Here is a 15,268-nt window from a genome sequence, read left to right on the forward strand (position 1 = left end):
GGGGGGCGCCCGTTCGGTGGCCTCTGCCCCGTGGCCTCTGCCAGCCTTCCAGAACCACCTCAGTGCGTCCTCCCGAAAACCCCATTCACTGCACCTTCTCTGGGGACCTGCCTCCCCATACGTTCCTTCCCTGGACTTCCGGGCCTTTATCCCGGCCAGCGGGTGCAGGGGCGCGGGACTGCCACCCACATGGGCACTGCCCTCCCCCCGCAGCAGGACCGGGATGTGACCAGGGACACACGGAAGCCATTCCAGGGCTGAGAGCTGCGTGCGCAGGGTTCCGCGGGGCAGGGATGGCAGGGCGGTCGAGGCTGCGCCACGGGAAGGGTCTGGCTCCTCCAGCCACGGGCTGTCGGGAGACTCGCGGCAAGGCTGGCATCTGGACAAGGGACGTTCGGGGCCAGGTGGGCCGTGGGCAGGTCCGTGGAAGTGAGAGGACAGAAGCAGAGCGGGACCTGGAGGTGGGTGCGCGAGGAGGAGGCCTGCGGGTCTCCAGGAGCCACAGACCAGCCAGACTCAGAACCACGGTCACCGGAGACCCCGCGGCAGGTGGCAGCCGCTGTGTGGTCCCCACCCCCGGTGTCCCAGACGCTTTCTGCTGCCCTAAGAGCGATGGACTGTGACCCCGTGTCTCTCTCCCAGCTCTTCCCTGTGGCCGAGGAACTCATGCTCCAGCCCCTGTGGGAATCCAGAGATCGCTACGAGGAGCTGAAGCAGCTGGACGACGCGGCCAAGGAGGTAACACGTGCCGCGTGAGGAGGGTGACGTGCCGCGTGAGGAGGGTGGCGTTCCTCGTTCCTCGTGGCGGGGGAAGAGCTCCTCCCCTCGCCCGGGCGCCGCGGTGGGGGGCGCCCCCTGGACCGGAGCTCATCTCCATTCCCCCAAAATCCGGACCCTGGAAAACCAGGAAATCTATACCCTTCATGAGACCAAACTCCCCTGACGCCTCGCGGCCCTTGGAGGGGTCACGGCACCCCAGTCATCATGCTGTCACCGGAGGGGCCAGGATCTCTCTGCGTCCCGGGCCCCCTCAGAGCAGTGCCCTGGTCCCCTGTGTGTCCCCTGTCCTCCCCCTGCCCCAGGCTGACCTTGCTCAGGGACAGGACAGCGGGGCGAGTCTCTCCCCGCAGGACAGAAGCCACTACATGCATCCCGGAGCTCACACACCGCGGCTCAGGGTCAGGGCGCTGTGAGGTCCGGTGCTGGGTCCAGGAAGGTCAGCTCACATGCTCAGAGCCGGTGCAGAGGCGGCTGCACGGCCAGGGCCTCGGGGTGTGCCAGGGCTCGGGGACCCCTGCTTCCTGAGACCCACACGGACCCCCCCCCCCCACCGGATGTCCAGCCACCCGCGGTGTGCCTGCATTGGTCCACCGCTGCCCCTCTCCCCGGGGGCCCTGATGCAACCTGAGCAGTGTCCCTGCTGCCCCACACTTGTCCTGGTCCGGCCTTGGCCGCGCCACACATCCCGCCACATTCGGTCTCTGCCGCTCCCATCCACCAGGGCTCCTAGTTATGGTGCCCCCGGCCTTGCTGCTGGGAGCTCCTGTGCCCCGCTGAGCAGCGGGCAGCCTCCCAGGCACCCCGTGTCGCTCTCGTCCCCTAAACTGCTGTGTACAGTGCGTCATCAGGAACTGCCTGCTGGCCGACGGGCCGTCCAGACCCGCAGCCGGTTTCTCTCGTCAGGTCCCACTACCAGAAGGTTGCGGAGAGGTCCTGAGACTCCAAAGCAAACAGTATAGACAGTGATGTCGGAGCAGGTGTTCTTGGCAAGGCCCCCGGCAGGATTGCTAAAGCACCTTGGCGTTCCTCTCCCTGCCCCAGAGCCCTCACTATAAAGGCCCCTCGGGCCCCAGGGTGCTTTCCTATCCCCAGAAAGGACAGGCCCACAAAGGAGAAAGGGCTGCGGCCTCCGTCATCACCCTGCCTGCCAGTCTTCGGGGTTCCGCAGCCGGGCGAGCTAGCAGATCAAGCTCCGCACCGTGGCCGAGTCGGCGAGGCCTCCCGCGGCGGGGGCGTGGGTGGCTGCCGACATCCGTCTCGGTGACACTTGTCAGCATTTCAGTCAGCGGGAAGCTCTTCAGCAGATAAGGGGGCACTCGTGGGCTCCCGGAACCTGATTGCCACCTGCTCTGTCCTGCTTACAGAAGACGCAGGGCCTGACGTCCGGGGACACCGACGCACCCAGGGAGGGAAGCAGAGACAGGAGGAAGAGCGAAGAGAGGGCCATCCTGAACTGATATCTTGGTGCTTCCGGTAACTCAGACAGACACGGGCGGCAGCGGCGGTCTGTGGGGCGTGCCGGACAGGAGGGGAGGGCGGAAAACGCGAGTGGCCGACGGCACTGAGATAAGCGAGACTTTCACTCCTCGCCTATAGTTCACAGACCGCGGCTCTGAAGAAAGGGGACACGCTTTGGCTCTCAGCACAGGATCGGTCAGAACACACAGGCCACCTACAAGGGACAGCACGTGAAAGCTTCCCAGAAACGCGGTGTCGCTTACACGGCTACCAGCCCCTTCGGCCTGACGGTCACTGGAGAGTGTCTCGGCTACACAGAATGCCGGGCACAGGGCATGGGAGGCAGGGTCTGACTTTGTACCTAGGGGCAGGGACAGGCACGGGCCCCCAACAGGCCCCACTGAGCTTAGGACAAGCAGAGTGATCTGCACAAATGTCTCCACCTCTCTGAGCCCCCGAGCCTGACTCTCCCCTCCAGCGGGAATAATCTCATCACTATGGTTTTGTCCACTGAATGAGCAGAACGCAGGGACGCCTCCTGGGCTCGTAAACACGGGCATTTCATCGCCCGGGCACATCGTATTTTCCGGGGGTTCAGAAGAGGGATCAGAATTGTTTTATTTGGCCTAAATGTGCTCGACGGCGTTTTCAGTCTCAACAGAAGCTTTTCGCTCTTCCTTTTCCAAGCAGGCGGAGCCTGAAGAAGGCGTTTCGGTCACGGGTGGCGGTTCCGGACCAGGCCGGCCGAGCCTCGTGGGAGCCGACAGAGCAGGGGCAGCGGACTCTGAGGGCCTGACCCCACAAGACCGTGTTTTCTAAGAACTGTTTTGTTCACTGATACAAAAAAAAAAAAAAAAAAAGGAAATTCATGATGCTGTACAGAATTTTTATTTTTAAACTGTCTTTTAAATAATATATTCTTATACGGAAACGGGTATTGTACTTTTTTTTTGGTAGTGCTCTGCATCCTGGGGCTCCTTCCGGCAGTCCCCGGACCCCCCCTAGCCCCCAGCCCCACGCGGAGACGAGGAACTGTGCTTCCCCCACACGTGTATCCCAGACCTGCGCTCCCGTGTCACGTGTTGCCCCATCCCGTGTAAATTCGCGATTAAACCTCAGGCAGTGCCCAGAGCGTGTCCTGTTTGTGAGCAGCAAGGGCGCCGGCGGCTGTGTGCGGGGAGGCGAGGGGCCGAGGCGGCTGTGGGACCGGCTGTGAACACCCCACCAGGCTGATGCCCGCGCACGGGGAGGTGGGCACTGACCACCTCAAACCACAGACTGTGCTCAGCCCGTTCGAGGGTCTCAGGGGAGGAGAGCCGTCCCTTCGTCCTGCCTTTGTTTTGGGGACAAGCACTGGGGACATTCGGGGTGGCTTTGTGAGCATAAAGGGAGACTCGACCCCCGCAGAACAGCAGGCAGGCTCTGAGGGGCAGCACACCCCTGAGCCCTCCCCAGAGCCCCGCGTGCGCTCAGAGCCTCGGTGCGTCCTGGGCCTCGCACGTGCCCTCTGCCCCCTCCCCGGACGGAGGAGGCTCCGCTCTGAGAAGTCTGGAAAGGCCCCGCATATTCTGAGCTCTGCGGGCATTACCTCCGGTGTAACTAGCGTCCACCACACATTCACTCCCTCTCGGCAAACTCCGCACACTGCTCCCCGTCCCCGAGTTTCATTTCTTCTGTGACATTTTGTGACCTTTGGCGTCCCTTCTTGAATCCAGGGCTGTAGGAGCGGGGCCTCGGGCTCTCCCCTCACGGTCTTGTGTCTCATTTCCATCCCGCTAAAGCCAGTGCGGGGGCAGCTCCAGTGACCGTACACGACCCCAGCAGGCCAGGCACTCCCGCCGCACGCCGCCCCCTCGAGAGGTTTGTGACTCGCTCCCCCAGCGAGAGCCTCTCCGACCAACGCCCCCCACCCGCTGGGCCGTGCCCGGGGCCCACCTCACTGAAGTCCGTGCTTCTGCTGCACACACACACACACAACCACATGCACATGCGTGTGTGCACACGTGCACACGTCCGTGCACGACACACACAGTCACACACACACACACACTCCAACGCACTTTGTCTGCATGACGGGGCTGAGGTTCTACTAGTCCTGGAACGCGGAGCTCAGCATCTCAGAGGCGCAGGTAAGGACAGCACCTCTGTGACAGTCCCCACCCCCGCTGGCGGCCGGTTTCCATCCGCAGAGACCACCCGTCTGCTCCCTGCAAAGTGCTTCCTCCAACCTTCCTGCCTCCAGAACGTCTCTGTACTCGGGTCGTGTGCACCCAGTTAGCTGAGCCCGTGGGGACGCCGCCCCAGCCTGAGTCACCGGCCGTATGGGCACGCCCCCCCCCTTCACCGCCGGTCAGCCTCTGTCACACGGGCCAGCCCTGGAGGCCATGGACGGGGCCACCCGGCTCAGCCTGCTCACCCAGAGCCCAAGCAGCCCTGCCCCAGGAGACCCTACACATGGGGCCAAGTCAGGGACGGCTTCGGGACTGGAGGCTGAGGGGTCAGATGCGGACAAGCGTCAAGTCAGCGTGAAGGACAAAAGGTCCAGAGCTGCACTGCCCATCGAGAGACATACAATGCCCTGCGCTTTCCAGAACCTGACAGAGCCGGCCACGGCCACAGTCCTATGGACCACGTCTCAGGGAGACACCCGCACCTTCCTGCAAACCGGCCACGCCTCCGTCCCCGTGTTCACCCAAGGAGACAAGAACATGCTGTTCTCTGTTGTTTCTCTCCCCACCGATCTCTAGCAATTGAAGGAGTGATGCGTGTGTCCAGAACGGGACAGGACAGAGCGCACACGTCTCACACGTGCCGGCTGGGCGCTGGAGAGAGGCCGCCTTGGGAATGCAGCTCCAGCGCCCCACGCCCCGTGTCTCCCCTGAGCAGAGGCCAGCACGCCTTCCACGGCTTCAGCACTGACCTCAAGGGTAAGGAGCGACGGATGGAGAAACCTCTGTCATTCCCACCTGGGATGGGGACCCCCAGGCCCGACGTCCCCACGATGCCCACCCCACACTGCCTGTCCTGTGTCCAACCACTGGCACCTTCTGCGTCTTCCCCCGCTCACACTATCCCAAACCAACGTGACCGTCTCGGCTTCCGGCATCTTTAACCCGGTCACGTCAGAAAACCAATTCTCAGGACGCCTGAATGAGCACTAAACACAGAAAACACTTAATCTCCGGCTAACAGCCATTGGCTCGCTGCCGCTGCACGAGCCAAGGGCCACGGAGCAGCCCGGCCGGTGCCCCCGCAGGAGTGGCCCGACTCCGTCCTGTCTCCAGGCACCACCGCGGCCCCCAGCCTGGGAAGGGCTGACGAGGGACAACGCGCCCGGCAGACGCGCTGGACAAGAGGCTTCGCTCCGGGGCGGGCTCTTCCAGTGTGGATCGCCTGGGAGAGTTTTTAAAGCTAAAATCACAAGAATTTACTGTAGTCTAGGGGGCAGAGAAAACTGTCGCTCTGGATTTGGGGGGGGCTGTTCACGATCAGCAGCCAAGAGGAGCCGGGCGAGGATGTTAGGGACTCACACAGCGTCCCCTGGGTCCTCAGCTTTGCCGCCGGCCCTGTGTCCTGTGGGGTGAGGAACGCCAGGCCCCAGGCGAAGATCCGACGGGCCGGCATCCACGCCGGGGCCTCGCTGGGACAGGGGCCCCGCAGCCGGGACAAGCAGCGGGCTTGTGAAGCTGGGGTGCGCGGGGAGGGCCGCCAGAGAGAGCGGCGAGACGGGGGGCAGGGCGGGGCCTGGGCCGCCAGCCTTCTGGAACGCGTCTGCGCGCAACAGTTACACAGAGACGCCACAGGCCGGAGAGGGAGACTCCCCGTGTCATCAGGGAAAGAGGGAGGCGGGGTCCGAGGGGTCACTGAGGCGGTCACTTATGAGAACAAGGGGGGTGCCCACCTGCGGTCACCACCGAGCGGGCTTGACCAGGGGTGACCGGGCCCTGCTGTGCACTGGCCTTCCGTGGCCCGGACACACAGGAGGAGCCTGGCTCCTGGTGACGTCCCAGAGACCCAGAAGCTGGGTCGGGGTGACTCGAGCTGTTGATAAAGACAGACACCCTACGCGAGTGATCTCTAGGACTCCACGCACTGGAGGGACAGAGCTGGTGACGTACGTTCCAGGACCTCGGGCGGCGGCCAGAGTGGGTGGGTCGGAGTGTGGGGTCGCGAACCTGAAGAATCGTGTAAGAAATCACGCTGCAAAGTGCGTGTGTCTGTGTGTGCACGTGGGCACTCACGGGGGGCGGGGGCATTTTTGCAGGGGTGTGTAGTTGTGTGAGGGCGTGCGCATGCACGTTTGTAGGCCTACGAGCGCCTCTCGTGCACCCGGCTTTGCTCCCAGTGGAGAGAGGACATTGAAACGATGGCGAGCGCCAGCTTTCGTGCGGGGCTCCGTTTGCAGACCCGATGCTCAGGGGTCATTCGGGCTGCGTCCCGGGACAAGGGACAGGTGTGGAGGAGAGGGACGCAGCGGCGAGACGGGGCTCGGACGGACCCTGCGGCACCCAGCGATTAGCCCCGCGGGTGAGAACTCCGGACTGACCGCTGCTGTTCTCCTTAGAAGTTACTTTGTAGAAAACTCCGAGCGCATGGGCGTGCCGACTGGACCTCACAGAAGGACGCGCCAAGCACCCGGGCCGGCGGGCCGATGTGCGTGTTCTCAGTGCTGGGCTCAGTGAGGCCCAGAGACGCCGGTGAAAGACCGATGTGCGCCCGCTTGCCGCCGGCAGGATGTGTGCCGCGCGCCGACCACGGCCGCCCGGCGCAGAAGGAACCACACGGAACTGTGCTGTGTCTGGCCCGCCCGCCCCCTCCGACAGGCCCATCCACCCTGAGTGGAAACCCGGGGAGGCCGCTCCTTCCCTCTGGTGCTGCCATCCAGGGCCGCCTGGTCCGCAAAGAGTCTGGCAAGCCTGGCCTCTGACGCTTCTGGGCTTCTCTAGCGGCCGCCTGCGAGCACACCCCGCCTTCGGCATGAGTGTCCCGCGGCGGCCACCCGCACAAGCGATGGGCAGTCCGTCACGGCTCGGGAGGGAGAAGGCCCCGAACGGCGGTGTGGGCCGGGCTGCGCCCTGGGTTTTTCCTCCCCCTTCCTGACTCCGGAGGCCACCCGCAGCCCTTGGCCGTCCTGGGCTTGTGGCCTCATTGCCCCATCTCCGCCTCTGTGGTCACGTGGTCTCCCCACATAGGTCTCTGTGCCCAAATGTCCTCCTCCTGTGGGGACCCCAGTCCCGGGGTCCTGGCCCAGCCCACCTCCGGGCGACCTCGTCCTTGTGTTATTATACTGCAAAGACCCTATTTCCAAACAAGTTCACATTCACAGCTGCAGTGGTCGTGATCCCTGTGGGGGACACAGTCCGCCCCGCACTGTCCCAGTCAGCCTGCCCGTCTCTCTCTGCCTCTCCCATCATTCGGTTCCCACCATCGCCCCCAAGAGCTGCCCCTCCCCCCACGGCCACTGCTGTCACATGCCCCCCCAGCCAGGGCAGGGTCGCGGCTCAGCTCTCTGGGGAGGTTTTCTCTCGTCCGTCGTCCTCAAACAAGCCAGGATCCGAGGGAGGCACAGGGCAGAGGCCGTGAGGCGGGGGGGCGGCCGACTTGGGCCGGCAGGGTCTCTCTGGGAGGGCCGGAGGGACTCCGGGGACAGCCGGCAGAAAGGGAAGGTTGGCAGGAAGACAGAGCGTGGCCATCTGCTCGGGCAAACGCCGACCTGCAGTTGGCTGCCTTCCGGCACCCGGCTGGGAACGGGGAGCGTCTCAGCTCCTGCCACGTAACAAAACCACCCCGAAACTTAGCAACCTGAAGCAATGTCACCGATTACTTCTCACACGTTTGCAGGTGGACTGGGCAGGACTCTTGGTCTGGCCCTGCTCGGCTGGAGCTGGTTTGTCTACACAGCGTTGGCCACGTGTCTGGAGTTGCTTGATGTCCGCCGTGTGCGTGTCTGGCACCACGGCAGGCTAACGTGGCTCCTGCGCGTGGTGGCGACGTGGTCCCAGAGAGCAGGAGCCCTAGTGCTCGGACACATGTCACGCCTCAGCATCCACGCAGCTGCCACACTACGTGCCACGGGCCACAGCGAATCACTTGGTCAAGCCCAGGTCCAAGGGGGGCAGGGAAGGACCCCACTTCATGACAGAGGGACACGCACATGGCCATCTGTTGGGGTGAGGAGGCCCACAGTCTAAACACAGCACGAGCAGCCTTGTCCCAGGGGCCTCTGGCTGCCTGTTTTAACCCCTCCTCCTCTCCTGCGTGACCTCAGGACTAAAGGCACGTGCAACCCCCATGGGCAGCAGCCGAACCGTTTCTCTGACATCCCGTTGCTGTGATCCCTCCACTCCCACGGAAGGGGCTCAGCTCCAATGTTCTCAAAAGCTTCCGTGTGGTCCTCAAGGGCTGCCCAGACATACCTCGTGGGCTGTCACCAGCTTTCCCGCCGGCTCTGGGCAACGTCTGTCCCACCACGGGAGGTCGGGGACAGCAACCTGCCGAGACATGCCGAGCAGGCAGAAGGCACTTTCCTCATCTCCGGTGCTGTCGCCACGTCTACACATGGTTACGCACAGTACCGAGCCCGCAGACGTACCTAACGTGGCCCAATCTTTAACCACTGCTTTAACCACTGCCCCTGCGGCGACGGTGTACCACCACGGGATTCTCCACGTGAGGCCACGGCTGCATTCTGAGCCTAAGAGCTCACGGAAAGTGTCATGTTTGGTCTTTCCAGCGGTGGGACAGCGGGGCCCCTCCGCCTTCCAAGACGTTCGGGGGAGGTTGGAGTTTTCGGGCAGCTCTGAGGAAGGTGGGGACCACCATGGCCAAAGCAGTTGATGTGTGTTTCAAGGGCATTTCGTGTCACTGAAAAGTGTTCATTACGTAACGCCGGAGGGGGCGCCTGGGTGGCACCGCCACTTAAGTGTCCATCCTTGGTTTCGGCTTAGGTCAAGGTCTCAAGGTTGGGCTCTGTGCTCAGCGGGGAGCCTGCTTCTCCCTCTCCCTCTGTCCCTCCCACGTGGGCTCTCTCTCTCTTGAATAAACCGATCTTAAAAACAAAGAGAAAAAAGGTCATGCTACATTGGGTGAAGTGGATGCAGAACGGCTTGTAGAGTCTGTTTAGGCAGAAGATGTAACCGAGAGCAATATTCTGTTTTCCCGGGGAGCCTCGCCAAAGGCGCGGGGGTCAGAGGTCAGACTAGGTCCCAGACAAGAGGCTGCAAATCCCGCGCTCAGCCCCTGTGATGGGCGCCAGCACCGAGCGAGGACGGTAAGACTCACATCTCCGGTTGGGCGGTAACGAGATTTTTTCTTTATGTTTATTGTCCGAGAGACCCCCGCCCCCACAAAGGTAAAGGCAGCCCTACTCTGAGGCCGATCGCCGCCCCGGCTGGGCCCTGGGCCCTCTGAAATCCTGATGCTTCTCTCTGGGACTGGAGATGCCTGCAAATCAGACGTGAGCGGAGGCTGCGGCTCCCGCACATCAGACCGGCCGGCTCTGGGAGAAGTCCGCAAGGTCCCTGCGGAAAAGCGTGCCGTATTACTGTTTTTAAGATATTTATTCAAGAGAGCACGCGTGCACAAGCGGGGGAGGGGCAGAGCTTGAGGGAGAAGCAGGATCCCTGCTCAGCAGGGACCCCCCCCCCCCCCCCACCCCGCTACCACCTGGCCCCCGGCAAAAAGCAAACGCCTACCCCCCTCGCCCCCCCCCTGGCCCCGCCCCCCCCCCCCCCCGCCGTATTATCTTGATCCGCTGTGACGGGCCACTGTCCGCCATGTCCCTAAGTAGATGCTCAACTTGTCTTCGGGAAAATACATGGGCTCTGGTCCGGAAGGAAGGACGAGAGGGGGGAGGATGTCAGGGCTACTGCAGAATGGGGGGGGGGCTTTTCTCCTGGTCGTAAAGGGTCATTTCCAGGGCAAAAGGAGGCAGTACCGTCAGCAGTGGAGAAGCCACAGTGGGGACAAGGGAACAGGACAGAGGCTCGCAGCCACAAAGCTGGTTCCACTGGGCCCACGCCATGTGGGGCCTCCTGCCACCCCCCACAACAGTCCGACGCGCGGGGGGCTGGTGGGGTCACACAGCCCCTTGGGGGAGGTGGGCAGTGAGCCAACCCATGAGGTCTCTGCACCGTCGCAGATCAGCGGGGTCAGCCCAGTCAGTGAGTCACCACGCCCACCGGCTGTGTCCCCAAGGAGGGTAACGGAGGACCTCGGTGCCACTCGCCACTTCTACCCGGCACTGCGTCCTGGGGAGCCAGAGCCCCCCACTCCAGGCGACACGCCGGGTCTGTCCTTCCTGCGCTGTTTCTCGCGGTGACTCTGGGCACGAGCCTGGAGCCCCTTGGAGCATCCGTGGCAGCGGGCCAAGCCCCTAGGATCCCCTCCCGCGGGATCCTCTGTGGTTCTCGTAAATTCCCCAAAGGACAGTCCATGCTGACTTGGGCACAAGAGACCCTCCTTGGCAAGGCGGGGGGTTCAGGGACCAACACCTCCGCAGACTGCGTCCCACAGACCCAGGGCACAGACTGTCCCCACCATCCCCGAATCCTGGGAAACACCATGGAAGTCAAGAAGTGAACTGTATTCTCTGCAGTGTCCCCGCTTCACTCCTGTCCCCACGGTCCGGCCCGACTCCTGCTTGAACCGCTGAGGGCAGGACCAGATGAGCAGGTGCCTGGCACGGGAGAGGGATTCAGTGGCGCTTACAGCGTCCTTACGGCACCGGGATGCTTGGGAAACACACCAAAGTCTAATCCGTTAACTTCTCTTCAACACGTCTCGTTATAGCCAAGAAAATGATCTTTTACATTCAACTTTCCATTTTGAGATAACCGTAGGTCCCCATGCAGCTGGAGTAATCCCACGTGCCCTCTGCCCAGCGGCGACACCTTGCAGAGCTCTAAGTCCAGGAAGCTGACGCGACACGGCGCAGGTACAGAGCACCCCACTCCCGTGGGGTCCCTCCCGCCGCCCGCCTCCTTGAGGCCACACCCCTGTCATTCCACCTGTGCCGGCCACCACTATCTCTTCCTCGTCTCTGTAGTTTCGTGATTTCCTGAATGTTCTATAAATGGGGTGACGGTGTGTGTGACCTTTGGGGGGCGGCTCTGCCCACGGAGCCGTTGTCTGGACATCCATCCGGGCTGCTGCGTGTATCAGGAACGCGTTCCCTTTTGTCACTGAGGTCGTGGGGTGTTTAACCATTCACCAGCTGAAGGACATGGGGGCTGCCTCTGGCTTGGTTCTGCAGAGCTGCTGTGCACCCCCGTCAACAGCTTGTGTGTGCACGGCACTTCCCGCCTCTCCGGGAGGGACGCCCGGCGGGTGATCACCAGGTCACGGGGCAACTGCATGTTTACTCTTTCAAGACACTATCAGATCTGCGGACCCCGGGGGACTCAGTCAGTTGAGCGTCTGCCTTCGGCTCAGGTCGTGATCTTGGGGTCCTGGGATAGAGCCCCTCGTCGGGCTCCCGGCTCAGTGGAGAGCCTGCTTCTCCCTCTGCCTCTGCTGCTCCCCCCTGCTTCTGTGCTCCCTCCCTCTCTCTGATAAATAAATAAAATCTTTTAAAAAAGAAACTGCCAAATCATTTTCCAGAATGGCCCACTTTCCTGTCCCCAAAGCGAGGCTGTTTCTCCGTGTTTCCGTGAGTTCCTGGGGCTGTCACTTTGATTTTAGCCATTCCGACAGGCGTGAAACACAAGCCCAGGAGAGCTCTGATCTGCGTCTCCGTGAGGGCTGAGATGTTGAACCTGCAGAGAAGTAAATCCTCGTGGGGGAAACACGTGCTGTTCTCTTTCGCCCACTCTCAAACCTGGGGGCTGTTGGGTTTTTTCACTGTTTTCACTGTCGACTTTCGAGAGAGCTTTGTGTATCCCGAATACGACTCTTCTGCCCCCCGAGCCGCCTGCAAAGGTTCTCCCTGGTCTCTGACCTAACGTTGTAGCCCCCTCCCAGCGCTTTCCAAAGGGCAGATACTTCTTTGGTTCAGTTGGATTTGTTGCTGTCCCTCTTGCCAACCTGCTTTGGTATCAGGCCTAGAAACTGTGTGCCTGACTCTGGGTCCCACAGCTCTCCTGTGGGATTTTTCTAGAAGTCTTACAGTTTTGCTTTTTAAACCACAATCCAACTTCTGTGTAAGTGTGAGGCTGCGGTTGAGGTTGGTGTCTTTGCCTCTGGATACCCGGGCCTCTAGCGCTCCTCGGGGACAAAGCTGTCCCCTCCTCCTGGGAACTGGCTCTGCACCATTCCCGACAGTCAGCTGGCCACGCTGGTGTGGGCCTCCGCCTGGGTCTTCTGGGGCCCCACTGACCGCTGTCTGTCCCTCTGGCAATGTCACGCAGCCTTCACTGTGGTCACTGTAACAATGACTCTTAAAACCAGACAGGCTGAATCTTCTCCTGTTATCTGCATTCTCTAAAGTGTTTAGCTCCTGCAGGTTCTTTCATTTCCATATAAATGCGACAGTGATCTTGTCGGGACCCAGGACATCTTGCTGGGACTCTGACAGGGGGAGCATTAAATGTGTATTTCGAGGAAGTTGGGGGAAACTGGAGGGGGAGATGAACCATGAGAGACTGTGGATTCTGAGAAACAATCTGAGGGTTTTGGAGGGGCAGGGAGTGGGGGGTTGGGAGAGCCTGGTGGTGGGTATTACAGAGGGCACGTACTGCATGGAGCACTGGGTGTGGTGCATGAACAATGAATTCTGGAACTGAAAAGAAATTTAAAAAAATTTTTTTAAATATGTATTTCGATTTAGGAAGAACTAGCGGTGTCTCCCCATCCATGAACATGGTGCATCCCTCCCTTGGGTCTCCGAATATCCTCCAGTGGAGCTCCGTCCTTCTGAGGACGCAAGTTCTGTTTGGGAAGATGGCACCAAAGTACTTCTTTTTGGTTTTGCATGATTGTAAATGGTACTATATTTTTAATTCCAGCGTTCACGTGTTGCTGTTAGTCTACAAAAATACAGTCGCTTTTTATGTATTAATCTTGTACCCTATGACCTTGACTAACTCCCATACTAGTTCTAAGCCATTTTTATCGATATCTTAGGATTTTCCCTATAGACAATCAAGTCATCAGCAAACAGAGTTTAATTTTTTCTTCCTTTCTGAACTGTATGCCTTTTGTTTGTTTGCGGGGGGGTTGAAGATTTTTATTTATTTACAAAAGAGAGAGTGTGTGACTGAGAGAGAACACGAGAAGGGGGAGGGGGAGAGGGAGAAGCAGGCTCCCCACTGATCACGGAGCCCGATATGGAACTCAATCCCAGGACCCCAGGATCATGACCTGAGCCGAAGGCAGACGCTTCACTGACTGAGCCACCCAGGCGCCCTGTTTTTTGTGTTTAAAAACAACCTTTATTGAACATGGCGCTGAGTCTTTTTTTGCAGAAAAAGATATTAAATGCACATAAGCATCTACGAAGTAAAGCAACTCCTGTTTTCTTGGATCGGTAAAATCGCACGATGCCTCCGAGTTGGGATTTTGATCTTTGTCAAAACCAGCAAGTTCAGTGGGAGGCTGAGTAGGAGGGCAGCCTGCCAAGTTTTGTGCTTCTGTCTCAGGCGGGACAAGTGTGCAGACACAGCTCCTCAAGGTGCCCCTGCCTCTCTCCGCGTCACTCCAGAAATACCCTGCGGGCTGGGGTTCAAGTTGTACTGTCAAGTTCTTCGTGTCCCAGCTTCACGGAGAAGAAAATAGCTACATTTGTACAAAAGAGTTCTATGTACAGGTATTTGTGATTTGAGGGCTTCTCTTTTCCTTGTTAGTTGGCTTTTTTCTGTTTTATATCAATAATTCAGGCAAACAGCCACGTTGGGAGGGGGTGCATTTTGGAGGCTCAGGGCTGGGGGCAGAAGAGGCAGCGCTAGGGGCGGCACGGAACTCATCAGGGGTGGAGCAAGGACTGGGGGCTTTGGCGTGGCCAGAGCCCTCTGAGGTAAGGTGGCAGTGGAGGTGACAGTAGGGCCCCTGGGTGTAGGAGGCCCAAGGGCTTGCTGGCAGGGCCCAGGGTCAGGTGCTGGATGGAGGCCCCTCAGGGTGAGATCATGGGACAGAGCTCACACCCACCTGCCGGGGCCTGCTGGGGCTTGGGTGGAGGCAGAGAGGTGGCAGGTGCGGGGCTCTGCCGGTGTGCTCACGGGGGTCAAGCTCGAGCACTCTCGTAGGTGCCCATGGTCATCGGGTCAGAGTTGAACACTCAGTGTAGACTTGGTACGCTGCACCTTGGGTCCCTCCCAGGCCGGGCCAGTTCTGCAGAAGGAACCCTGCTGTCTCTCCGTTGTTGTGCCCCAGGAGACACTGGCACAGTAGCTGCCACTGGAGTCCCCGGGACGCCACTTGGAAGCGAGGGTCCCTCTTTCATGTTCTTGCCTTATTGTACTATCACGAGTGTCCAAAACTACGTTGAATAACAGCGGTGAGAAAAGACATCCTTGCCTTTTTTCAGATCTTAGGGAAAAGCGTACAGTCTTTCAGCAGTAAGGGTAATTTCTGTAGACATTCTTAATTAGCTTGAGAAAGTTCCTCTCTATTCCTCTTCCTTGGAGAGCCGTGATCAAGAATGGCTGTTAGATTCTCTCAAATACTTCTGTCACATCAGCTGATATGATCATGATTCTTTTCTTCTGCATGATTTCTTTTCTTCTGTTAAAGTGGTGGATTATATTGATCAGTTTTGGAATATTAAACCGGCCTTGCATCCCTGGAATAAATTCCACTTGGTCGTGGTGATTAATTCTTTTTACATATTGCTGGATTGTATGTGCTAATACTTTGTTAGAAACTTTTGCATCTGTATTTCTAAGGGATGTTGGTCTGTCGCTTTCCTGTTTCGTGCTGTCTGTCTGGTTTTTGTTTAACTTCATAAAATGAGTTAGGAAGAGCCTCCTTCTTGTGATTTTCTCCTGGAGACTGCATAGAACTAGTGTTCACCCTTCTTTAAAAGCCTGGAAGAATTCTTCAATGTAAACATCTGGGTCTGGGAATTTGGGTGGGGAGATATTTTAATACTGGTTTA

At 59.7% G+C, this 15,268-nt stretch overlaps 1 protein-coding gene across 3 annotated transcripts in view; it reads left to right on the top strand.

The window, feature by feature from the left end:
* The window catches only part of PDE9A (phosphodiesterase 9A), an 81,825-nt gene extending 78,456 nt beyond the window's left edge, over positions 1–3,369 (top strand). Inside the window, exons 17-19 of one of the 3 annotated variants that reach the window (XM_059392417.1) lie at positions 643–738; positions 2,145–2,253; positions 2,926–3,369. In XM_059392417.1, the coding sequence (XP_059248400.1) occupies positions 643–738; positions 2,145–2,237 (189 nt within the window). In that variant the 3' untranslated portion in view covers positions 2,238–2,253; positions 2,926–3,369. The other 2 variants (XM_059392418.1, XM_059392419.1) reach the window with 2 other exon arrangements.
* Positions 3,370–15,268: the final 11,899 nt, after the last annotated feature.

The sequence above is a fragment of the Mustela nigripes genome, chromosome 2 (genome assembly GCF_022355385.1).
Source record: "Mustela nigripes isolate SB6536 chromosome 2, MUSNIG.SB6536, whole genome shotgun sequence".
Lineage (NCBI taxonomy): Eukaryota > Metazoa > Chordata > Mammalia > Carnivora > Mustelidae > Mustela > Mustela nigripes.